Source organism: Ranitomeya imitator, unplaced genomic scaffold, assembly GCF_032444005.1.
Source record: "Ranitomeya imitator isolate aRanImi1 unplaced genomic scaffold, aRanImi1.pri SCAFFOLD_837, whole genome shotgun sequence".
NCBI classification, from domain to species: domain Eukaryota; kingdom Metazoa; phylum Chordata; class Amphibia; order Anura; family Dendrobatidae; genus Ranitomeya; species Ranitomeya imitator.
The window spans coordinates 16670-40531 of record NW_027193342.1 but is presented as its reverse complement, the minus strand read 5'-3'; the positions used below and the strand labels follow the sequence as shown (position 1 = coordinate 40531).

Sequence of the window (23862 nt, the reverse complement as noted above, 5' to 3'; positions counted from 1 at the left end):
AAATTTTGTGGCACACACATTAGTACTTTCAATAAATTCAATAAATTTCAATAAATTTGGATTTTTTAAATTTTATTAATATGTATAAACGTATGAAATTTTTTTTTTTAAAAACTGAAAGGCTCAAGAAGTGTATTTGAAAACACAACACATTATACATCCAGGGAACATTAAAACAATAACCATAGAATCACCATACATAGGATGGTTAAATGATGAACACAACAGTGTTTACATGACATCATAATAAAACATACAGAATTAGACCATTTCATCTTGCCATGAAACACGGCCAACATCGGAAACAAAGTATGCAGCAAATTGGTCCCTCATATGAGCAATCTCCACAGTTGTCCGCAGAGGATGATCTTGATAATCAGGCAATGGATTTTGTATGTGTTCATCGAGTTCCACGTTGACTCTCTCTTTATCAATAATAAAATTGTGGAGAACCACACACGCCTTCACCACCTCATCCACTGTCTCAATTTTCAAATTTATAGCGGATCCTAATATACGCCATTTGGAGACCAGGATGCCAAAGGCGCACTCCACAGTTCTTCTTGCCCTTGACAGTCTATAATTAAATATAGTTTTGGTACGGTCCAACCCACGACTGGAGTACGGTTTCAGTAGGTTGCCACTCATTTGAAAAGCCTCATCACCAACAACAACAAATGGCAGGTCCGGGCCGTCAGTGTTGGGAAGAGGTCGTGGATGGGGGAAATTAAAATTGTTATTGTACAATCTTTGGCCCATATCAGACTCCTTAAATGTCCGTGAATCATTTGCACGACCGAAGGCTCCAATGTCCACAGCGAGAAACCTGCAGTCCGCACCAGCAATTGCCATCAGCACAGTGGAAAAGTATTTTTTATAATTATAAAAAAGAGATCCACTTCTTGACGGCTTGGTAATCCTAATGTGCTTCCCATCCACAGCTCCGATACAGTTAGGGAAAGAACAAACTTTGTGGAATTTTTGGGCGTTGGCATGCCATATTTCTTGTGTAGGGATGGGCAAAAATTCCTCCCGGAGGTTGTCCCACAATGCGCGGCATGTGTCTGCAATAATACCCGACAGTGTTGAGACTCCAATCCGAAACTGGAAATGCAGTGATCTCAATGTCTCTCCAGTAGCCAGGAAACTGACAAGAAGAAAAATAAATAAATATAATTAATTTAATTGTTATGAATGAATTTTCCATTTTTAATTACAATCACCCACCCCGCAAAACAAAAACATGTTAATTTTAAAAATGGCTAGAACATATAAATCCTTCACATTCCATTACGTACCGTAGAGTCACCAGCAGACGCTCCTCAGGGGAAATTGATTTACGGAGCTGCGTGTCCTGCCTGGAAATGGTTCCTTCCACCAGACGCAGCAGATATCGAAAGCTGTCTTTTGTCATCCTGGTGTATTCTAAGTATTTGTCCTGGTTCTCATTTAATTCACCAAAAAGACAATGGTACGCTCCACGACTCTCTCGGACTTCCACTATAGGGTGAAGCCAAAAACGCCGCCGACTCCTTCTCCGTAGTTTGTCTCTTCTCCTCTGTTCATGACAGGCAAAAGCATAAGCTATAGCAAGGGCTAATTCCAGCTCAAAAGTGAGGTAGATACTCTCCATGGAACGATCCATCTTGATGCTGTATGGTTGGAAATAAGGTATGCGGGGGTATATATACCACTATGACATTAATACCCACCCCCATCTACCCATTGGTGACATTATCGATTGTCTAGACACTAGACCCACCCTCTTCTATTCATTGGTGGTGTTATCTAGTGTCTAGACACTAAATTGTGGCTCAAGATCCAATCAGTGTTTGCCAACGCATGCGTCGTAAAACGCTGCGTTTTTTGGTAAAACGCACCAAAAACGCACCGAAAACGCTGCGTTTTACGACGCATCCGTCAGACGCTTGCGTCATAAAAGTTGCGTTTTTGCGTGCGTTTCCGATGCGTCGTGCGTTGCGTCGGCGACGCAGCGTCGCATGACGCTAATGTGAACGTACCCTTAGTGATCATGGTATCTCCCCTGCCAGGTAAGTATGAGTTGGGCCCGCCGGCCCGACGAGCGCCCCTCCGACGCAGCTCCCCAACATCGCGGAGTCTCGTGCCCGAAAGGGAGGGGGTGGGGGGTGGCGTTCGGCACAGACCGCACGGAGGCTCCTCGAGTGGGAGGCGCCGGTCGCTCCCGACGCGGCTGACGCCCACTCCGACCCCCCACAGGGCAGGCCGAGCTCAAGTCAAAAGCCGCCCAAGATGCACAGCAGCAGCCTGAGTCATTTGCATATAGGAGCCTCGGCTCCGCCCCAGCCTCGCGTCACGTTGCTGCGCTGGCCTGAGAACATGCTGTAGACAGCTCGAGCTCCAGCTGCCGGCACCCTCTCATGACTCACTCATCTCCGCTCAAGAGGATGCACGCTGGAGGAGGCTCAAGGGCAGGAGGAGCAAACCGCAGATAGCTGCGCACCAGCGGCCCACTCACAGCTCCAGCTCCAGCCCCAAGGCTGTGAGATGGGGATGCTGCAGGTGCCCTCCCGCGAGCATGCCCGCCTGCACCTGCAGACAAGCAGAGCAAGCCATGTCGTCACCAAGTCAACGAGATGCAAGCGACTTGCTCAATCCCCACCAGCCGGGGGTGGGGGGGTCAAAAAGGGCCAAAGTGTCGAGCAAAGGCAACAACCTCAAACCAACCAAGAAACAATAAACAAAGCATAGCAGCGACACAGGGAAGGTGGCATCCTTCCCCCACAAGGGGGAGCCAAAGGCCACGTCTGCCCGCTGCTTGGAGCTTTTCTCCAAAGCATCGCTTCGGCTCAGCAGAGCATCTTTTGTGTTCTGTCTTTGACCATAGGAAATCAGGGGAAAGCGCGAACGCAGTCCCCCACTACCACAAATTATGCAGTCGAGTTTCCCGCATTTGGGGAAATCGCAGGGGTCAGCACACCCGGAGTGCAATGGATGAGCCTCACCCTGGGAGAACCACCTTAGTGATCATGGTATCTCCCCTGCCAGGTAAGTATGAGTTGGGGCCCGCCGGCCCGACGAGCGCCCCTCCGACGCAGCTCCCCAACATCGCGGAGTCTCGTGCCCGAAAGGGAGGGGGTGGGGGGTGGCGTTCGGCACAGACCGCACGGAGGCTCCTCGAGTGGGAGGCGCCGGTCGCTCCCGACGCGGCTGACGCCCACTCCGACCCCCCACAGGGCAGGCCGAGCTCAAGTCAAAAGCCGCCCAAGATGCACAGCAGCAGCCTGAGTCATTTGCATATAGGAGCCTCGGCTCCGCCCCAGCCTCGCGTCACGTTGCTGCGCTGGCCTGAGAACATGCTGTAGACAGCTCGAGCTCCAGCTGCCGGCACCCTCTCATGACTCACTCATCTCCGCTCAAGAGGATGCACGCTGGAGGAGGCTCAAGGGCAGGAGGAGCAAACCGCAGATAGCTGCGCACCAGCGGCCCACTCACAGCTCCAGCTCCAGCCCCAAGGCTGTGAGATGGGGATGCTGCAGGTGCCCTCCCGCGAGCATGCCCGCCTGCACCTGCAGACAAGCAGAGCAAGCCATGTCGTCACCAAGTCAACGAGATGCAAGCGACTTGCTCAATCCCCACCAGCCGGGGGTGGGGGGGTCAAAAAGGGCCAAAGTGTCGAGCAAAGGCAACAACCTCAAACCAACCAAGAAACAATAAACAAAGCATAGCAGCGACACAGGGAAGGTGGCATCCTTCCCCCACAAGGGGGAGCCAAAGGCCACGTCTGCCCGCTGCTTGGAGCTTTTCTCCAAAGCATCGCTTCGGCTCAGCAGAGCATCTTTTGTGTTCTGTCTTTGACCATAGGAAATCAGGGGAAAGCGCGAACGCAGTCCCCCACTACCACAAATTATGCAGTCGAGTTTCCCGCATTTGGGGAAATCGCAGGGGTCAGCACACCCGGAGTGCAATGGATGAGCCTCACCCTGGGAGAACCACCTTAGTGATCATGGTATCTCCCCTGCCAGGTAAGTATGAGTTGGGGCCCGCCGGCCCGACGAGCGCCCCTCCGACGCAGCTCCCCAACATCGCGGAGTCTCGTGCCCGAAAGGGAGGGGGTGGGGGGTGGCGTTCGGCACAGACCGCACGGAGGCTCCTCGAGTGGGAGGCGCCGGTCGCTCCCGACGCGGCTGACGCCCACTCCGACCCCCCACAGGGCAGGCCGAGCTCAAGTCAAAAGCCGCCCAAGATGCACAGCAGCAGCCTGAGTCATTTGCATATAGGAGCCTCGGCTCCGCCCCAGCCTCGCGTCACGTTGCTGCGCTGGCCTGAGAACATGCTGTAGACAGCTCGAGCTCCAGCTGCCGGCACCCTCTCATGACTCACTCATCTCCGCTCAAGAGGATGCACGCTGGAGGAGGCTCAAGGGCAGGAGGAGCAAACCGCAGATAGCTGCGCACCAGCGGCCCACTCACAGCTCCAGCTCCAGCCCCAAGGCTGTGAGATGGGGATGCTGCAGGTGCCCTCCCGCGAGCATGCCCGCCTGCACCTGCAGACAAGCAGAGCAAGCCATGTCGTCACCAAGTCAACGAGATGCAAGCGACTTGCTCAATCCCCACCAGCCGGGGGTGGGGGGGTCAAAAAGGGCCAAAGTGTCGAGCAAAGGCAACAACCTCAAACCAACCAAGAAACAATAAACAAAGCATAGCAGCGACACAGGGAAGGTGGCATCCTTCCCCCACAAGGGGGAGCCAAAGGCCACGTCTGCCCGCTGCTTGGAGCTTTTCTCCAAAGCATCGCTTCGGCTCAGCAGAGCATCTTTTGTGTTCTGTCTTTGACCATAGGAAATCAGGGGAAAGCGCGAACGCAGTCCCCCACTACCACAAATTATGCAGTCGAGTTTCCCGCATTTGGGGAAATCGCAGGGGTCAGCACACCCGGAGTGCAATGGATGAGCCTCACCCTGGGAGAACCACCTTAGTGATCATGGTATCTCCCCTGCCAGGTAAGTATGAGTTGGGGCCCGCCGGCCCGACGAGCGCCCCTCCGACGCAGCTCCCCAACATCGCGGAGTCTCGTGCCCGAAAGGGAGGGGGTGGGGGGTGGCGTTCGGCACAGACCGCACGGAGGCTCCTCGAGTGGGAGGCGCCGGTCGCTCCCGACGCGGCTGACGCCCACTCCGACCCCCCACAGGGCAGGCCGAGCTCAAGTCAAAAGCCGCCCAAGATGCACAGCAGCAGCCTGAGTCATTTGCATATAGGAGCCTCGGCTCCGCCCCAGCCTCGCGTCACGTTGCTGCGCTGGCCTGAGAACATGCTGTAGACAGCTCGAGCTCCAGCTGCCGGCACCCTCTCATGACTCACTCATCTCCGCTCAAGAGGATGCACGCTGGAGGAGGCTCAAGGGCAGGAGGAGCAAACCGCAGATAGCTGCGCACCAGCGGCCCACTCACAGCTCCAGCTCCAGCCCCAAGGCTGTGAGATGGGGATGCTGCAGGTGCCCTCCCGCGAGCATGCCCGCCTGCACCTGCAGACAAGCAGAGCAAGCCATGTCGTCACCAAGTCAACGAGATGCAAGCGACTTGCTCAATCCCCACCAGCCGGGGGTGGGGGGGTCAAAAAGGGCCAAAGTGTCGAGCAAAGGCAACAACCTCAAACCAACCAAGAAACAATAAACAAAGCATAGCAGCGACACAGGGAAGGTGGCATCCTTCCCCCACAAGGGGGAGCCAAAGGCCACGTCTGCCCGCTGCTTGGAGCTTTTCTCCAAAGCATCGCTTCGGCTCAGCAGAGCATCTTTTGTGTTCTGTCTTTGACCATAGGAAATCAGGGGAAAGCGCGAACGCAGTCCCCCACTACCACAAATTATGCAGTCGAGTTTCCCGCATTTGGGGAAATCGCAGGGGTCAGCACACCCGGAGTGCAATGGATGAGCCTCACCCTGGGAGAACCACCTTAGTGATCATGGTATCTCCCCTGCCAGGTAAGTATGAGTTGGGGCCCGCCGGCCCGACGAGCGCCCCTCCGACGCAGCTCCCCAACATCGCGGAGTCTCGTGCCCGAAAGGGAGGGGGTGGGGGGTGGCGTTCGGCACAGACCGCACGGAGGCTCCTCGAGTGGGAGGCGCCGGTCGCTCCCGACGCGGCTGACGCCCACTCCGACCCCCCACAGGGCAGGCCGAGCTCAAGTCAAAAGCCGCCCAAGATGCACAGCAGCAGCCTGAGTCATTTGCATATAGGAGCCTCGGCTCCGCCCCAGCCTCGCGTCACGTTGCTGCGCTGGCCTGAGAACATGCTGTAGACAGCTCGAGCTCCAGCTGCCGGCACCCTCTCATGACTCACTCATCTCCGCTCAAGAGGATGCACGCTGGAGGAGGCTCAAGGGCAGGAGGAGCAAACCGCAGATAGCTGCGCACCAGCGGCCCACTCACAGCTCCAGCTCCAGCCCCAAGGCTGTGAGATGGGGATGCTGCAGGTGCCCTCCCGCGAGCATGCCCGCCTGCACCTGCAGACAAGCAGAGCAAGCCATGTCGTCACCAAGTCAACGAGATGCAAGCGACTTGCTCAATCCCCACCAGCCGGGGGTGGGGGGGTCAAAAAGGGCCAAAGTGTCGAGCAAAGGCAACAACCTCAAACCAACCAAGAAACAATAAACAAAGCATAGCAGCGACACAGGGAAGGTGGCATCCTTCCCCCACAAGGGGGAGCCAAAGGCCACGTCTGCCCGCTGCTTGGAGCTTTTCTCCAAAGCATCGCTTCGGCTCAGCAGAGCATCTTTTGTGTTCTGTCTTTGACCATAGGAAATCAGGGGAAAGCGCGAACGCAGTCCCCCACTACCACAAATTATGCAGTCGAGTTTCCCGCATTTGGGGAAATCGCAGGGGTCAGCACACCCGGAGTGCAATGGATGAGCCTCACCCTGGGAGAACCACCTTAGTGATCATGGTATCTCCCCTGCCAGGTAAGTATGAGTTGGGGCCCGCCGGCCCGACGAGCGCCCCTCCGACGCAGCTCCCCAACATCGCGGAGTCTCGTGCCCGAAAGGGAGGGGGTGGGGGGTGGCGTTCGGCACAGACCGCACGGAGGCTCCTCGAGTGGGAGGCGCCGGTCGCTCCCGACGCGGCTGACGCCCACTCCGACCCCCCACAGGGCAGGCCGAGCTCAAGTCAAAAGCCGCCCAAGATGCACAGCAGCAGCCTGAGTCATTTGCATATAGGAGCCTCGGCTCCGCCCCAGCCTCGCGTCACGTTGCTGCGCTGGCCTGAGAACATGCTGTAGACAGCTCGAGCTCCAGCTGCCGGCACCCTCTCATGACTCACTCATCTCCGCTCAAGAGGATGCACGCTGGAGGAGGCTCAAGGGCAGGAGGAGCAAACCGCAGATAGCTGCGCACCAGCGGCCCACTCACAGCTCCAGCTCCAGCCCCAAGGCTGTGAGATGGGGATGCTGCAGGTGCCCTCCCGCGAGCATGCCCGCCTGCACCTGCAGACAAGCAGAGCAAGCCATGTCGTCACCAAGTCAACGAGATGCAAGCGACTTGCTCAATCCCCACCAGCCGGGGGTGGGGGGGTCAAAAAGGGCCAAAGTGTCGAGCAAAGGCAACAACCTCAAACCAACCAAGAAACAATAAACAAAGCATAGCAGCGACACAGGGAAGGTGGCATCCTTCCCCCACAAGGGGGAGCCAAAGGCCACGTCTGCCCGCTGCTTGGAGCTTTTCTCCAAAGCATCGCTTCGGCTCAGCAGAGCATCTTTTGTGTTCTGTCTTTGACCATAGGAAATCAGGGGAAAGCGCGAACGCAGTCCCCCACTACCACAAATTATGCAGTCGAGTTTCCCGCATTTGGGGAAATCGCAGGGGTCAGCACACCCGGAGTGCAATGGATGAGCCTCACCCTGGGAGAACCACCTTAGTGATCATGGTATCTCCCCTGCCAGGTAAGTATGAGTTGGGGCCCGCCGGCCCGACGAGCGCCCCTCCGACGCAGCTCCCCAACATCGCGGAGTCTCGTGCCCGAAAGGGAGGGGGTGGGGGGTGGCGTTCGGCACAGACCGCACGGAGGCTCCTCGAGTGGGAGGCGCCGGTCGCTCCCGACGCGGCTGACGCCCACTCCGACCCCCCACAGGGCAGGCCGAGCTCAAGTCAAAAGCCGCCCAAGATGCACAGCAGCAGCCTGAGTCATTTGCATATAGGAGCCTCGGCTCCGCCCCAGCCTCGCGTCACGTTGCTGCGCTGGCCTGAGAACATGCTGTAGACAGCTCGAGCTCCAGCTGCCGGCACCCTCTCATGACTCACTCATCTCCGCTCAAGAGGATGCACGCTGGAGGAGGCTCAAGGGCAGGAGGAGCAAACCGCAGATAGCTGCGCACCAGCGGCCCACTCACAGCTCCAGCTCCAGCCCCAAGGCTGTGAGATGGGGATGCTGCAGGTGCCCTCCCGCGAGCATGCCCGCCTGCACCTGCAGACAAGCAGAGCAAGCCATGTCGTCACCAAGTCAACGAGATGCAAGCGACTTGCTCAATCCCCACCAGCCGGGGGTGGGGGGGTCAAAAAGGGCCAAAGTGTCGAGCAAAGGCAACAACCTCAAACCAACCAAGAAACAATAAACAAAGCATAGCAGCGACACAGGGAAGGTGGCATCCTTCCCCCACAAGGGGGAGCCAAAGGCCACGTCTGCCCGCTGCTTGGAGCTTTTCTCCAAAGCATCGCTTCGGCTCAGCAGAGCATCTTTTGTGTTCTGTCTTTGACCATAGGAAATCAGGGGAAAGCGCGAACGCAGTCCCCCACTACCACAAATTATGCAGTCGAGTTTCCCGCATTTGGGGAAATCGCAGGGGTCAGCACACCCGGAGTGCAATGGATGAGCCTCACCCTGGGAGAACCACCTTAGTGATCATGGTATCTCCCCTGCCAGGTAAGTATGAGTTGGGGCCCGCCGGCCCGACGAGCGCCCCTCCGACGCAGCTCCCCAACATCGCGGAGTCTCGTGCCCGAAAGGGAGGGGGTGGGGGGTGGCGTTCGGCACAGACCGCACGGAGGCTCCTCGAGTGGGAGGCGCCGGTCGCTCCCGACGCGGCTGACGCCCACTCCGACCCCCCACAGGGCAGGCCGAGCTCAAGTCAAAAGCCGCCCAAGATGCACAGCAGCAGCCTGAGTCATTTGCATATAGGAGCCTCGGCTCCGCCCCAGCCTCGCGTCACGTTGCTGCGCTGGCCTGAGAACATGCTGTAGACAGCTCGAGCTCCAGCTGCCGGCACCCTCTCATGACTCACTCATCTCCGCTCAAGAGGATGCACGCTGGAGGAGGCTCAAGGGCAGGAGGAGCAAACCGCAGATAGCTGCGCACCAGCGGCCCACTCACAGCTCCAGCTCCAGCCCCAAGGCTGTGAGATGGGGATGCTGCAGGTGCCCTCCCGCGAGCATGCCCGCCTGCACCTGCAGACAAGCAGAGCAAGCCATGTCGTCACCAAGTCAACGAGATGCAAGCGACTTGCTCAATCCCCACCAGCCGGGGGTGGGGGGGTCAAAAAGGGCCAAAGTGTCGAGCAAAGGCAACAACCTCAAACCAACCAAGAAACAATAAACAAAGCATAGCAGCGACACAGGGAAGGTGGCATCCTTCCCCCACAAGGGGGAGCCAAAGGCCACGTCTGCCCGCTGCTTGGAGCTTTTCTCCAAAGCATCGCTTCGGCTCAGCAGAGCATCTTTTGTGTTCTGTCTTTGACCATAGGAAATCAGGGGAAAGCGCGAACGCAGTCCCCCACTACCACAAATTATGCAGTCGAGTTTCCCGCATTTGGGGAAATCGCAGGGGTCAGCACACCCGGAGTGCAATGGATGAGCCTCACCCTGGGAGAACCACCTTAGTGATCATGGTATCTCCCCTGCCAGGTAAGTATGAGTTGGGGCCCGCCGGCCCGACGAGCGCCCCTCCGACGCAGCTCCCCAACATCGCGGAGTCTCGTGCCCGAAAGGGAGGGGGTGGGGGGTGGCGTTCGGCACAGACCGCACGGAGGCTCCTCGAGTGGGAGGCGCCGGTCGCTCCCGACGCGGCTGACGCCCACTCCGACCCCCCACAGGGCAGGCCGAGCTCAAGTCAAAAGCCGCCCAAGATGCACAGCAGCAGCCTGAGTCATTTGCATATAGGAGCCTCGGCTCCGCCCCAGCCTCGCGTCACGTTGCTGCGCTGGCCTGAGAACATGCTGTAGACAGCTCGAGCTCCAGCTGCCGGCACCCTCTCATGACTCACTCATCTCCGCTCAAGAGGATGCACGCTGGAGGAGGCTCAAGGGCAGGAGGAGCAAACCGCAGATAGCTGCGCACCAGCGGCCCACTCACAGCTCCAGCTCCAGCCCCAAGGCTGTGAGATGGGGATGCTGCAGGTGCCCTCCCGCGAGCATGCCCGCCTGCACCTGCAGACAAGCAGAGCAAGCCATGTCGTCACCAAGTCAACGAGATGCAAGCGACTTGCTCAATCCCCACCAGCCGGGGGTGGGGGGGTCAAAAAGGGCCAAAGTGTCGAGCAAAGGCAACAACCTCAAACCAACCAAGAAACAATAAACAAAGCATAGCAGCGACACAGGGAAGGTGGCATCCTTCCCCCACAAGGGGGAGCCAAAGGCCACGTCTGCCCGCTGCTTGGAGCTTTTCTCCAAAGCATCGCTTCGGCTCAGCAGAGCATCTTTTGTGTTCTGTCTTTGACCATAGGAAATCAGGGGAAAGCGCGAACGCAGTCCCCCACTACCACAAATTATGCAGTCGAGTTTCCCGCATTTGGGGAAATCGCAGGGGTCAGCACACCCGGAGTGCAATGGATGAGCCTCACCCTGGGAGAACCACCTTAGTGATCATGGTATCTCCCCTGCCAGGTAAGTATGAGTTGGGGCCCGCCGGCCCGACGAGCGCCCCTCCGACGCAGCTCCCCAACATCGCGGAGTCTCGTGCCCGAAAGGGAGGGGGTGGGGGGTGGCGTTCGGCACAGACCGCACGGAGGCTCCTCGAGTGGGAGGCGCCGGTCGCTCCCGACGCGGCTGACGCCCACTCCGACCCCCCACAGGGCAGGCCGAGCTCAAGTCAAAAGCCGCCCAAGATGCACAGCAGCAGCCTGAGTCATTTGCATATAGGAGCCTCGGCTCCGCCCCAGCCTCGCGTCACGTTGCTGCGCTGGCCTGAGAACATGCTGTAGACAGCTCGAGCTCCAGCTGCCGGCACCCTCTCATGACTCACTCATCTCCGCTCAAGAGGATGCACGCTGGAGGAGGCTCAAGGGCAGGAGGAGCAAACCGCAGATAGCTGCGCACCAGCGGCCCACTCACAGCTCCAGCTCCAGCCCCAAGGCTGTGAGATGGGGATGCTGCAGGTGCCCTCCCGCGAGCATGCCCGCCTGCACCTGCAGACAAGCAGAGCAAGCCATGTCGTCACCAAGTCAACGAGATGCAAGCGACTTGCTCAATCCCCACCAGCCGGGGGTGGGGGGGTCAAAAAGGGCCAAAGTGTCGAGCAAAGGCAACAACCTCAAACCAACCAAGAAACAATAAACAAAGCATAGCAGCGACACAGGGAAGGTGGCATCCTTCCCCCACAAGGGGGAGCCAAAGGCCACGTCTGCCCGCTGCTTGGAGCTTTTCTCCAAAGCATCGCTTCGGCTCAGCAGAGCATCTTTTGTGTTCTGTCTTTGACCATAGGAAATCAGGGGAAAGCGCGAACGCAGTCCCCCACTACCACAAATTATGCAGTCGAGTTTCCCGCATTTGGGGAAATCGCAGGGGTCAGCACACCCGGAGTGCAATGGATGAGCCTCACCCTGGGAGAACCACCTTAGTGATCATGGTATCTCCCCTGCCAGGTAAGTATGAGTTGGGGCCCGCCGGCCCGACGAGCGCCCCTCCGACGCAGCTCCCCAACATCGCGGAGTCTCGTGCCCGAAAGGGAGGGGGTGGGGGGTGGCGTTCGGCACAGACCGCACGGAGGCTCCTCGAGTGGGAGGCGCCGGTCGCTCCCGACGCGGCTGACGCCCACTCCGACCCCCCACAGGGCAGGCCGAGCTCAAGTCAAAAGCCGCCCAAGATGCACAGCAGCAGCCTGAGTCATTTGCATATAGGAGCCTCGGCTCCGCCCCAGCCTCGCGTCACGTTGCTGCGCTGGCCTGAGAACATGCTGTAGACAGCTCGAGCTCCAGCTGCCGGCACCCTCTCATGACTCACTCATCTCCGCTCAAGAGGATGCACGCTGGAGGAGGCTCAAGGGCAGGAGGAGCAAACCGCAGATAGCTGCGCACCAGCGGCCCACTCACAGCTCCAGCTCCAGCCCCAAGGCTGTGAGATGGGGATGCTGCAGGTGCCCTCCCGCGAGCATGCCCGCCTGCACCTGCAGACAAGCAGAGCAAGCCATGTCGTCACCAAGTCAACGAGATGCAAGCGACTTGCTCAATCCCCACCAGCCGGGGGTGGGGGGGTCAAAAAGGGCCAAAGTGTCGAGCAAAGGCAACAACCTCAAACCAACCAAGAAACAATAAACAAAGCATAGCAGCGACACAGGGAAGGTGGCATCCTTCCCCCACAAGGGGGAGCCAAAGGCCACGTCTGCCCGCTGCTTGGAGCTTTTCTCCAAAGCATCGCTTCGGCTCAGCAGAGCATCTTTTGTGTTCTGTCTTTGACCATAGGAAATCAGGGGAAAGCGCGAACGCAGTCCCCCACTACCACAAATTATGCAGTCGAGTTTCCCGCATTTGGGGAAATCGCAGGGGTCAGCACACCCGGAGTGCAATGGATGAGCCTCACCCTGGGAGAACCACCTTAGTGATCATGGTATCTCCCCTGCCAGGTAAGTATGAGTTGGGGCCCGCCGGCCCGACGAGCGCCCCTCCGACGCAGCTCCCCAACATCGCGGAGTCTCGTGCCCGAAAGGGAGGGGGTGGGGGGTGGCGTTCGGCACAGACCGCACGGAGGCTCCTCGAGTGGGAGGCGCCGGTCGCTCCCGACGCGGCTGACGCCCACTCCGACCCCCCACAGGGCAGGCCGAGCTCAAGTCAAAAGCCGCCCAAGATGCACAGCAGCAGCCTGAGTCATTTGCATATAGGAGCCTCGGCTCCGCCCCAGCCTCGCGTCACGTTGCTGCGCTGGCCTGAGAACATGCTGTAGACAGCTCGAGCTCCAGCTGCCGGCACCCTCTCATGACTCACTCATCTCCGCTCAAGAGGATGCACGCTGGAGGAGGCTCAAGGGCAGGAGGAGCAAACCGCAGATAGCTGCGCACCAGCGGCCCACTCACAGCTCCAGCTCCAGCCCCAAGGCTGTGAGATGGGGATGCTGCAGGTGCCCTCCCGCGAGCATGCCCGCCTGCACCTGCAGACAAGCAGAGCAAGCCATGTCGTCACCAAGTCAACGAGATGCAAGCGACTTGCTCAATCCCCACCAGCCGGGGGTGGGGGGGTCAAAAAGGGCCAAAGTGTCGAGCAAAGGCAACAACCTCAAACCAACCAAGAAACAATAAACAAAGCATAGCAGCGACACAGGGAAGGTGGCATCCTTCCCCCACAAGGGGGAGCCAAAGGCCACGTCTGCCCGCTGCTTGGAGCTTTTCTCCAAAGCATCGCTTCGGCTCAGCAGAGCATCTTTTGTGTTCTGTCTTTGACCATAGGAAATCAGGGGAAAGCGCGAACGCAGTCCCCCACTACCACAAATTATGCAGTCGAGTTTCCCGCATTTGGGGAAATCGCAGGGGTCAGCACACCCGGAGTGCAATGGATGAGCCTCACCCTGGGAGAACCACCTTAGTGATCATGGTATCTCCCCTGCCAGGTAAGTATGAGTTGGGGCCCGCCGGCCCGACGAGCGCCCCTCCGACGCAGCTCCCCAACATCGCGGAGTCTCGTGCCCGAAAGGGAGGGGGTGGGGGGTGGCGTTCGGCACAGACCGCACGGAGGCTCCTCGAGTGGGAGGCGCCGGTCGCTCCCGACGCGGCTGACGCCCACTCCGACCCCCCACAGGGCAGGCCGAGCTCAAGTCAAAAGCCGCCCAAGATGCACAGCAGCAGCCTGAGTCATTTGCATATAGGAGCCTCGGCTCCGCCCCAGCCTCGCGTCACGTTGCTGCGCTGGCCTGAGAACATGCTGTAGACAGCTCGAGCTCCAGCTGCCGGCACCCTCTCATGACTCACTCATCTCCGCTCAAGAGGATGCACGCTGGAGGAGGCTCAAGGGCAGGAGGAGCAAACCGCAGATAGCTGCGCACCAGCGGCCCACTCACAGCTCCAGCTCCAGCCCCAAGGCTGTGAGATGGGGATGCTGCAGGTGCCCTCCCGCGAGCATGCCCGCCTGCACCTGCAGACAAGCAGAGCAAGCCATGTCGTCACCAAGTCAACGAGATGCAAGCGACTTGCTCAATCCCCACCAGCCGGGGGTGGGGGGGTCAAAAAGGGCCAAAGTGTCGAGCAAAGGCAACAACCTCAAACCAACCAAGAAACAATAAACAAAGCATAGCAGCGACACAGGGAAGGTGGCATCCTTCCCCCACAAGGGGGAGCCAAAGGCCACGTCTGCCCGCTGCTTGGAGCTTTTCTCCAAAGCATCGCTTCGGCTCAGCAGAGCATCTTTTGTGTTCTGTCTTTGACCATAGGAAATCAGGGGAAAGCGCGAACGCAGTCCCCCACTACCACAAATTATGCAGTCGAGTTTCCCGCATTTGGGGAAATCGCAGGGGTCAGCACACCCGGAGTGCAATGGATGAGCCTCACCCTGGGAGAACCACCTTAGTGATCATGGTATCTCCCCTGCCAGGTAAGTATGAGTTGGGGCCCGCCGGCCCGACGAGCGCCCCTCCGACGCAGCTCCCCAACATCGCGGAGTCTCGTGCCCGAAAGGGAGGGGGTGGGGGGTGGCGTTCGGCACAGACCGCACGGAGGCTCCTCGAGTGGGAGGCGCCGGTCGCTCCCGACGCGGCTGACGCCCACTCCGACCCCCCACAGGGCAGGCCGAGCTCAAGTCAAAAGCCGCCCAAGATGCACAGCAGCAGCCTGAGTCATTTGCATATAGGAGCCTCGGCTCCGCCCCAGCCTCGCGTCACGTTGCTGCGCTGGCCTGAGAACATGCTGTAGACAGCTCGAGCTCCAGCTGCCGGCACCCTCTCATGACTCACTCATCTCCGCTCAAGAGGATGCACGCTGGAGGAGGCTCAAGGGCAGGAGGAGCAAACCGCAGATAGCTGCGCACCAGCGGCCCACTCACAGCTCCAGCTCCAGCCCCAAGGCTGTGAGATGGGGATGCTGCAGGTGCCCTCCCGCGAGCATGCCCGCCTGCACCTGCAGACAAGCAGAGCAAGCCATGTCGTCACCAAGTCAACGAGATGCAAGCGACTTGCTCAATCCCCACCAGCCGGGGGTGGGGGGGTCAAAAAGGGCCAAAGTGTCGAGCAAAGGCAACAACCTCAAACCAACCAAGAAACAATAAACAAAGCATAGCAGCGACACAGGGAAGGTGGCATCCTTCCCCCACAAGGGGGAGCCAAAGGCCACGTCTGCCCGCTGCTTGGAGCTTTTCTCCAAAGCATCGCTTCGGCTCAGCAGAGCATCTTTTGTGTTCTGTCTTTGACCATAGGAAATCAGGGGAAAGCGCGAACGCAGTCCCCCACTACCACAAATTATGCAGTCGAGTTTCCCGCATTTGGGGAAATCGCAGGGGTCAGCACACCCGGAGTGCAATGGATGAGCCTCACCCTGGGAGAACCACCTTAGTGATCATGGTATCTCCCCTGCCAGGTAAGTATGAGTTGGGGCCCGCCGGCCCGACGAGCGCCCCTCCGACGCAGCTCCCCAACATCGCGGAGTCTCGTGCCCGAAAGGGAGGGGGTGGGGGGTGGCGTTCGGCACAGACCGCACGGAGGCTCCTCGAGTGGGAGGCGCCGGTCGCTCCCGACGCGGCTGACGCCCACTCCGACCCCCCACAGGGCAGGCCGAGCTCAAGTCAAAAGCCGCCCAAGATGCACAGCAGCAGCCTGAGTCATTTGCATATAGGAGCCTCGGCTCCGCCCCAGCCTCGCGTCACGTTGCTGCGCTGGCCTGAGAACATGCTGTAGACAGCTCGAGCTCCAGCTGCCGGCACCCTCTCATGACTCACTCATCTCCGCTCAAGAGGATGCACGCTGGAGGAGGCTCAAGGGCAGGAGGAGCAAACCGCAGATAGCTGCGCACCAGCGGCCCACTCACAGCTCCAGCTCCAGCCCCAAGGCTGTGAGATGGGGATGCTGCAGGTGCCCTCCCGCGAGCATGCCCGCCTGCACCTGCAGACAAGCAGAGCAAGCCATGTCGTCACCAAGTCAACGAGATGCAAGCGACTTGCTCAATCCCCACCAGCCGGGGGTGGGGGGGTCAAAAAGGGCCAAAGTGTCGAGCAAAGGCAACAACCTCAAACCAACCAAGAAACAATAAACAAAGCATAGCAGCGACACAGGGAAGGTGGCATCCTTCCCCCACAAGGGGGAGCCAAAGGCCACGTCTGCCCGCTGCTTGGAGCTTTTCTCCAAAGCATCGCTTCGGCTCAGCAGAGCATCTTTTGTGTTCTGTCTTTGACCATAGGAAATCAGGGGAAAGCGCGAACGCAGTCCCCCACTACCACAAATTATGCAGTCGAGTTTCCCGCATTTGGGGAAATCGCAGGGGTCAGCACACCCGGAGTGCAATGGATGAGCCTCACCCTGGGAGAACCACCTTAGTGATCATGGTATCTCCCCTGCCAGGTAAGTATGAGTTGGGGCCCGCCGGCCCGACGAGCGCCCCTCCGACGCAGCTCCCCAACATCGCGGAGTCTCGTGCCCGAAAGGGAGGGGGTGGGGGGTGGCGTTCGGCACAGACCGCACGGAGGCTCCTCGAGTGGGAGGCGCCGGTCGCTCCCGACGCGGCTGACGCCCACTCCGACCCCCCACAGGGCAGGCCGAGCTCAAGTCAAAAGCCGCCCAAGATGCACAGCAGCAGCCTGAGTCATTTGCATATAGGAGCCTCGGCTCCGCCCCAGCCTCGCGTCACGTTGCTGCGCTGGCCTGAGAACATGCTGTAGACAGCTCGAGCTCCAGCTGCCGGCACCCTCTCATGACTCACTCATCTCCGCTCAAGAGGATGCACGCTGGAGGAGGCTCAAGGGCAGGAGGAGCAAACCGCAGATAGCTGCGCACCAGCGGCCCACTCACAGCTCCAGCTCCAGCCCCAAGGCTGTGAGATGGGGATGCTGCAGGTGCCCTCCCGCGAGCATGCCCGCCTGCACCTGCAGACAAGCAGAGCAAGCCATGTCGTCACCAAGTCAACGAGATGCAAGCGACTTGCTCAATCCCCACCAGCCGGGGGTGGGGGGGTCAAAAAGGGCCAAAGTGTCGAGCAAAGGCAACAACCTCAAACCAACCAAGAAACAATAAACAAAGCATAGCAGCGACACAGGGAAGGTGGCATCCTTCCCCCACAAGGGGGAGCCAAAGGCCACGTCTGCCCGCTGCTTGGAGCTTTTCTCCAAAGCATCGCTTCGGCTCAGCAGAGCATCTTTTGTGTTCTGTCTTTGACCATAGGAAATCAGGGGAAAGCGCGAACGCAGTCCCCCACTACCACAAATTATGCAGTCGAGTTTCCCGCATTTGGGGAAATCGCAGGGGTCAGCACACCCGGAGTGCAATGGATGAGCCTCACCCTGGGAGAACCACCTTAGTGATCATGGTATCTCCCCTGCCAGGTAAGTATGAGTTGGGGCCCGCCGGCCCGACGAGCGCCCCTCCGACGCAGCTCCCCAACATCGCGGAGTCTCGTGCCCGAAAGGGAGGGGGTGGGGGGTGGCGTTCGGCACAGACCGCACGGAGGCTCCTCGAGTGGGAGGCGCCGGTCGCTCCCGACGCGGCTGACGCCCACTCCGACCCCCCACAGGGCAGGCCGAGCTCAAGTCAAAAGCCGCCCAAGATGCACAGCAGCAGCCTGAGTCATTTGCATATAGGAGCCTCGGCTCCGCCCCAGCCTCGCGTCACGTTGCTGCGCTGGCCTGAGAACATGCTGTAGACAGCTCGAGCTCCAGCTGCCGGCACCCTCTCATGACTCACTCATCTCCGCTCAAGAGGATGCACGCTGGAGGAGGCTCAAGGGCAGGAGGAGCAAACCGCAGATAGCTGCGCACCAGCGGCCCACTCACAGCTCCAGCTCCAGCCCCAAGGCTGTGAGATGGGGATGCTGCAGGTGCCCTCCCGCGAGCATGCCCGCCTGCACCTGCAGACAAGCAGAGCAAGCCATGTCGTCACCAAGTCAACGAGATGCAAGCGACTTGCTCAATCCCCACCAGCCGGGGGTGGGGGGGTCAAAAAGGGCCAAAGTGTCGAGCAAAGGCAACAACCTCAAACCAACCAAGAAACAATAAACAAAGCATAGCAGCGACACAGGGAAGGTGGCATCCTTCCCCCACAAGGGGGAGCCAAAGGCCACGTCTGCCCGCTGCTTGGAGCTTTTCTCCAAAGCATCGCTTCGGCTCAGCAGAGCATCTTTTGTGTTCTGTCTTTGACCATAGGAAATCAGGGGAAAGCGCGAACGCAGTCCCCCACTACCACAAATTATGCAGTCGAGTTTCCCGCATTTGGGGAAATCGCAGGGGTCAGCACACCCGGAGTGCAATGGATGAGCCTCACCCTGGGAGAACCACCTTAGTGATCATGGTATCTCCCCTGCCAGGTAAGGGTACGTTCACATTAGCGTCATGCGACGCTGCGTCGCCGACGCACGACAACGCATGCGTCATGCGCCCCTATCTTTATCATTGGGGACGCATGCGTTGCGTTGTCGTGCGTTTTCAGTAAAACGCACGACGCATGCGTCGTAACACCGCACCTGGGTGGCGTCGGAGACGCTACATGTTGCATTTTCGGAGCGCCAAAAAAACGCGCGCGTCGCTCGTGCGTCGTCAATGCGTTACAATTTCCCATTGAAACGTATTGACGACGCACTTGCGTCGCGGGTGTGCGTCGTGCATGCGTTGTGCGACGCATGCGTCGTAACATAAAATGAAACAAAAAAGTGTCTAGACAGTGTCTAGACAGTGCAAACAGTGAGAAAAACATCCCCCATATATAAAGAAAATGTAGGATTGTTTGTCACTTCTGCTGCCGGCTACACAACAGGCAACATCAGACCAGACACATCAGAGCAACTGTCTTCTCATCCGCAGTCCAGAGATGTAAGTATAGAATGATTATGTGCATTTTCTACATGTTTTTACAATTTTTTTTGCAAGTAGTGTTTTATATTCTGCACTGTGGTTAAAGATATTGTGGTCTTTTTGGTCTGGTTTTGATGTACGGCATTGTGTATAGGATGGCGTTTCATTGTCTGCGGCCTTGATTAGTGTTCTTTCCAAGATTGATTTTGAGTTTCCATTTTTTGGTTTGGTGTTGTTTTTGTATTCAGTTGTGCTGTTTTATTCTTCCGTTATATGATGGCGTTTCATTGTCTCTGGCCCTGTCGGTTGTTTTGTAAAGTATGGTAGTATAGAATGATTTTGCGGCCTTTTATTACATTTTTATTGCAATTTGTGTATTATTTTCAGCACTGTGGTTGGAATTATTAGGCAACATCAGACCAGACACATCAGAGCAACTGTCTTCTCATCCGCTGTCCAGAGATGTAAGTATAGAATGATTATGTGCATTTTCTACATGTTTTTACAATTTTTTTTGCAAGTAGTGTTTTATATTCTGCACTGTGGCTAAAGATATTGTGGTCTTTTTGGTCTGGTTTTGATGTACGGCATTGTGTATAGGATGGCGTTTCATTGTCTGCGGCCTTGATTAGTGTTCTTTCCAAGATTGATTTTGAGTTTCCATTTTTTGGTTTGGTGTTGTTTTTGTATTCAGTTGTGCTGTTTTATTCTTCCGTTATATGATGGCGTTTCATTGTCTCTGGCCCTGTCGGTTGTTTTGTAAAGTATGGTAGTATAGAATGATTTTGCGGCCTTTTATTACATTTTTATTGCAATTTGTGTATTATTTTCAGCACTGTGGTTGGAATTATTAGGCAACATCAGACCAGACACATCAGAGCAACTGTCTTCTCATCCGCTGTCCAGAGATGTAAGTATAGAATGAATATGTGCATTTTCTACATGTTTTTACAATTTTTTTTGCAAGTAGTGTTTTATATTCTGCACTGTGGCTAAAGATATTGTGGTCTTTTTGGTCTGGTTTTGATGTACGGCATTGTGTATAGGATGGCGTTTCATTGTCTGCGGCCTTGATTAGTGTTCTTTCCAAGATTGATTTTGAGTTTCCATTTTTTGGTTTGGTGTTGTTTTTGTATTCAGTTGTGCTGTTTTATTCTTCCGTTATATGATGGCGTTTCATTGTCTCTGGCCCTGTCGGTTGTTTTGTAAAGTATGGTAGTATAGAATGATTTTGCGGCCTTTTATTACATTTTTATTGCAATTTGTGTATTATTTTCAGCACTGTGGTTGTGTAAATACATAGTTGTATGTTTCTGGTTGCGATGTATGGCGTTGTATCCCCTTCTATTTTCTCCGGCACTGTTGGTTTCATTGTAAAGTATTTATGTTTCTGCCCTTATTTTTTTTCGTGTTGAAATATTTTTTATTACAACCACATATTGTGTTTTTTATGTTGATCCGTGCATACTGTAATTTTTCTTTTTTTAAAAAATCTTTTGGGATTACTACATTGTGTACTTGTTAATTTTCTTTTCTTTAGCCTTTTGTACTCTGGCATTGGGTTGTCTCTGCCATTGTTTCTTTAATCTAATCAATGTGGCAGTGTAGTTTGCTCATCGTTAGTTCAGTTGGAGTGCAATGTTATTTGTGGTTTAAATGCTTTTTTTTTTTTAATATTATTTATTGCATGATAGTGCATAGGAGCATAGTCAATGTTATTTTTTTGTTAATTTCAGAACTGCTTTAATTAGTCATGGCCAGCGGCAGTGATTCCGGCACCCCACCGCTGAGGAGTCCGGTGAGTACATGATCTACTATTGCTTGCTATATTTTCGCTGTCATTTGTAGATGGGTCACTCAACTTTTTGTTAAACTATTTTGCAGGCTTCTTCAAGTGAGGAGGAGAACCAGGAGGAAGAGAGGGAGCAGCAGCAGGGACCACGGGGCCAAGCTGTGGTTGCAGGACGGAGCGTAAGTATTTATTTCAAACCTTTAATTTTTTTTTTTTTTTTGCGGGTTTTGGGGGGGTGGTGGTAGGGTGTGGTGTTGTGTGTAGTAGGTGTCGGTGGAGGAGATAGGGACAATTTTTTTCTCTTTCAAACCTTCATATTTTCCATTCTTTTCTAGGTTTCACAACGGGCCCTGGATGAGCCACTTAACATTGACCTAATGGTGGCATCCATAGAAGCACGGGGCCCGTTGTGGGACAGCCGTGACCCCCAGCACGCGGACCAGGGCATATTGCGGCGTCTGTGGTTGGAGGTGGCACAAACGCTGTGGGATGGCTTCGACAGCGCTAACGCCAAGGCCAAAGCCAGTTTCCGTAAGTATTTAAAAAATAGTGCTGTGACCCATCATGCCAGGATTACACAACCGTCTGTGATGTCTTTGATTGGTATTGCACACGGTTGCGTAATCTTTTTCGATATATTATCTAAAACCTTTTTTTTTTTTTTTTTTAATACACAGTTAAACAATTGAGGACCAGATGGCGCTCCATGAAGGACCGTTTCAAGAGGGGCCTGAAAAAGGAGGGACAGGCTCGTAGTGGTGCTGGCGCTTCAAGGACCTCGGTGTACAAGCATTACCGTATACTGCAGTTCTTGCGACCGGTCCTTGAAAGCAGAGAGTAAGTATAGTACCTATTCACACACCTAGTTTTCACAACATGCATATTCACATACTACATTCCAGTCCCGTTGCTTATTGCCCAGCCATTTATTTTGCCAAGTACCAAGTATATAAATGAAGTAAAAAAAGGCTAGTTCACAGAGTTGTGCAAAAATACATACTTTTCTCCTCTTGAATCATAATCAGAGGATCAAACATCAGCACAATACAATAGACTCTATCTACGTGTTTCAGGTGACAGGGAACATCAGACCTGAAACGCGTAGATAGTTTTTTTATTGTATTGTGCAGATGTTTCATCCTCTGCTTTTGATTGAAGTTAAAAAATTTTTTTTTTTTAAACTTTTCACCACTCGTTGACCTTGAATTTTTTATTCATTTCTTATCTTCTCACACTTGCCAGGTGTATCTACGATTTTTTATACATAATAAAGTTAAATATAATAGATACGGCATACATTCCACTGCAAAGCTGGTTAGGTTCCCATGGTTGCTCAGCTCGCAGGACCTGTGATGACGTCTCGTTCACATGACCGTGACGTCATGGCAGTTCCAACCTAAGCATAATTGTCTGGCGTTGCAAACTAAAAACATGGGTGACTCTTTAGAATTAAATAAATACCGTTTGTTTAATATTGATGGTGCATATGCAGTGTCAATATTAAAAATAGTGTAATATTAATGGCGGTAATGGATACCTGGCGGTAAAATGTTCTGACGCATGTGAAATGTGATATTTTTTATACTAATGGTTTCCTTATGTTTTCACAGAACACACAGCAGCACCCGCGAGACTGTCCAATCCTCAAGACGACCCTCAAGAGCGGTCCTTTGTGAAGCGCCATCTGAACTGTCGCGGCCATCCCACAGCGAGAGCAGGTCTGCAACAACACAATCTGGCGAACCGGCAGCCGGTCCATCAGATGTTCCTCTGGCCGAGGCCTCTGTTGCTCCGTCCTTTGGGTCTTCCCGACAGCGTCAGCGGGCCTCGGACAGGGCGCCCATGTCCGAATTTTTACATCTGAGTACCGTATTTCAGAATGGTTTCAAGGCGCTGTGCGATAAAATGTGCAATATCGAACGGCGTCTTGAAAACATCGAAACGGATCTCTCGAGGCCGGCAAAACATTTCTTTAGTGCCATTCACAACGGCATGGTGGAACATCTTACGCCGGAACTCCAGATTTCGTTCATGCAGGGCTGCAACAATTTATATGTCAGTGCTCTGCAGCAGGCTCGGGTCATGCAGTCAGCGACAAATATGCCCGCAGTACCATCGCTGGCTGCCATGACTCCGACTCCTGCTGCAGAGCACCACCACAGAGGTCCGCGTGCCGAGGGCCACCGCCGCCGCCACCGCCACCACAGAACTGAGCCCCAAAGTTCCGAGCCTGACAGGCCTTCAAGGGGGCACAGACGGGAAGCCGACCCCCACCCAGAGGGAGAGAGGAGGAAAAAGAAGAAGAAGAAGACCATGACGACCACAAGCACTACGTCCTTGGCTATGGCTGCTCCCCAAAGTACCACCAGAACACAGCCTGGGTCGACCCGGAGCACACCAAGTACCCAGGCTGGGTCTACACGGAGTACACCCAGTACCCAGCCTGGGTCAACCAGGAGTACACCATCTACACAGCCTGGGTCGACCCAGAGCCGGAGTAGCCAGCCAAGGACACTGGTCGTCCCTCCTCCTCTCTCACCTGCTTCTGTTGCAGTCTCGCCACCACCATCCACTGGCTGGACTGATGTCGGCATCCCGTCTAGTGTCATAGAGTATGCTGCTTCCTCCCCCTCTTCCTCCTCCTCCTTGGTCTCCTCATCACAAAAAACTGGGGGATATGAATCCCCTTTGGTTGCGGACATTGGCACCCCTTAAAACCGGGTTCCCTTTTTTTTTTTTTTTTGTAACACAAAATAAATTTGTTATATTTTTTAAAAAAAAAAATTTTGGTTTTTATTGTCTCAAATAAAGTTTGCACCAAATCACACCTTGCGCCGTACACACAAATCGTGTCTTTGTAACACCAGATGTGCAATGTGTGACAATATTATCTCTATTTTTTTAATCATTTTCTTATATGGCTGTCG

General features: G+C 55.7%; 2 protein-coding genes and 17 non-coding genes across 22 annotated transcripts; 1 reads left to right on the top strand and 18 right to left on the bottom strand.

Annotated features, from left to right (window-relative positions):
* Positions 1-61: 61 nt before the first annotated feature.
* LOC138653076 (uncharacterized) lies at positions 62-2020 on the bottom strand. Its single transcript, XM_069743188.1, has 2 exons — positions 1299-2020; positions 62-1147 (listed from the first exon to the last, which is right to left on the bottom strand). The coding sequence occupies exons 1-2, from the start codon at positions 1643-1645 to the stop codon at positions 262-264; spliced, it is 1233 nt and encodes a 410-aa protein (XP_069599289.1). The 5' UTR covers positions 1646-2020; the 3' UTR covers positions 62-261.
* An 851-nt stretch (positions 2021-2871) lies between these two features.
* Positions 2872-3035, bottom strand: LOC138653107 (U1 spliceosomal RNA). The gene has a single exon (XR_011315743.1). It is a non-coding gene; the product is annotated as a U1 spliceosomal RNA (small nuclear RNA).
* Positions 3036-3848: 813 nt separating this feature from the next.
* LOC138653106 (U1 spliceosomal RNA) lies at positions 3849-4012 on the bottom strand. The gene has a single exon (XR_011315742.1). It is a non-coding gene; the product is annotated as a U1 spliceosomal RNA (small nuclear RNA).
* An 813-nt stretch (positions 4013-4825) lies between these two features.
* LOC138653105 (U1 spliceosomal RNA) lies at positions 4826-4989 on the bottom strand. The gene has a single exon (XR_011315741.1). It is a non-coding gene; the product is annotated as a U1 spliceosomal RNA (small nuclear RNA).
* An 813-nt stretch (positions 4990-5802) lies between these two features.
* LOC138653104 (U1 spliceosomal RNA) lies at positions 5803-5966 on the bottom strand. The gene has a single exon (XR_011315740.1). It is a non-coding gene; the product is annotated as a U1 spliceosomal RNA (small nuclear RNA).
* Positions 5967-6779: 813 nt separating this feature from the next.
* On the bottom strand, positions 6780-6943 carry LOC138653102 (U1 spliceosomal RNA). Its single transcript, XR_011315738.1, has one exon. It is a non-coding gene; the product is annotated as a U1 spliceosomal RNA (small nuclear RNA).
* Positions 6944-7756: 813 nt separating this feature from the next.
* On the bottom strand, positions 7757-7920 carry LOC138653100 (U1 spliceosomal RNA). Its single transcript, XR_011315737.1, has one exon. It is a non-coding gene; the product is annotated as a U1 spliceosomal RNA (small nuclear RNA).
* An 813-nt stretch (positions 7921-8733) lies between these two features.
* On the bottom strand, positions 8734-8897 carry LOC138653099 (U1 spliceosomal RNA). The gene has a single exon (XR_011315736.1). It is a non-coding gene; the product is annotated as a U1 spliceosomal RNA (small nuclear RNA).
* An 813-nt stretch (positions 8898-9710) lies between these two features.
* Positions 9711-9874, bottom strand: LOC138653098 (U1 spliceosomal RNA). The gene has a single exon (XR_011315735.1). It is a non-coding gene; the product is annotated as a U1 spliceosomal RNA (small nuclear RNA).
* An 813-nt stretch (positions 9875-10687) lies between these two features.
* Positions 10688-10851, bottom strand: LOC138653097 (U1 spliceosomal RNA). The gene has a single exon (XR_011315734.1). It is a non-coding gene; the product is annotated as a U1 spliceosomal RNA (small nuclear RNA).
* Positions 10852-11664: 813 nt separating this feature from the next.
* Positions 11665-11828, bottom strand: LOC138653096 (U1 spliceosomal RNA). The gene has a single exon (XR_011315733.1). It is a non-coding gene; the product is annotated as a U1 spliceosomal RNA (small nuclear RNA).
* Positions 11829-12641: 813 nt separating this feature from the next.
* LOC138653095 (U1 spliceosomal RNA) lies at positions 12642-12805 on the bottom strand. Its single transcript, XR_011315732.1, has one exon. It is a non-coding gene; the product is annotated as a U1 spliceosomal RNA (small nuclear RNA).
* Positions 12806-13618: 813 nt separating this feature from the next.
* LOC138653094 (U1 spliceosomal RNA) lies at positions 13619-13782 on the bottom strand. Its single transcript, XR_011315731.1, has one exon. It is a non-coding gene; the product is annotated as a U1 spliceosomal RNA (small nuclear RNA).
* Positions 13783-14595: 813 nt separating this feature from the next.
* On the bottom strand, positions 14596-14759 carry LOC138653093 (U1 spliceosomal RNA). Its single transcript, XR_011315730.1, has one exon. It is a non-coding gene; the product is annotated as a U1 spliceosomal RNA (small nuclear RNA).
* Positions 14760-15572: 813 nt separating this feature from the next.
* LOC138653092 (U1 spliceosomal RNA) lies at positions 15573-15736 on the bottom strand. Its single transcript, XR_011315729.1, has one exon. It is a non-coding gene; the product is annotated as a U1 spliceosomal RNA (small nuclear RNA).
* An 813-nt stretch (positions 15737-16549) lies between these two features.
* LOC138653090 (U1 spliceosomal RNA) lies at positions 16550-16713 on the bottom strand. The gene has a single exon (XR_011315727.1). It is a non-coding gene; the product is annotated as a U1 spliceosomal RNA (small nuclear RNA).
* Positions 16714-17526: 813 nt separating this feature from the next.
* Positions 17527-17690, bottom strand: LOC138653089 (U1 spliceosomal RNA). Its single transcript, XR_011315726.1, has one exon. It is a non-coding gene; the product is annotated as a U1 spliceosomal RNA (small nuclear RNA).
* Positions 17691-18503: 813 nt separating this feature from the next.
* Positions 18504-18667, bottom strand: LOC138653108 (U1 spliceosomal RNA). The gene has a single exon (XR_011315744.1). It is a non-coding gene; the product is annotated as a U1 spliceosomal RNA (small nuclear RNA).
* Position 18668: 1 nt separating this feature from the next.
* LOC138653078 (pneumococcal serine-rich repeat protein-like) lies at positions 18669-23783 on the top strand. 4 transcript variants are annotated; one of them, XM_069743192.1, is made up of 8 exons: positions 18669-19161; positions 19531-19607; positions 19977-20053; positions 20880-20941; positions 21028-21114; positions 21271-21466; positions 21613-21772; positions 22546-23783. In XM_069743192.1, exons 4-8 carry the CDS (start codon positions 20897-20899, stop codon positions 23648-23650), a joined length of 1593 nt encoding a protein of 530 aa, XP_069599293.1. In that variant the 5' UTR covers positions 18669-19161; positions 19531-19607; positions 19977-20053; positions 20880-20896; the 3' UTR covers positions 23651-23783. The 4 variants fall into 4 exon arrangements, with proteins under 4 accessions (XP_069599293.1, XP_069599294.1, XP_069599295.1 ...); XM_069743193.1 differs by lacking the exon at positions 19977-20053; XM_069743191.1 differs by lacking the exon at positions 18669-19161 and having other exon boundaries at positions 19252-19607.
* Positions 23784-23862: the final 79 nt, after the last annotated feature.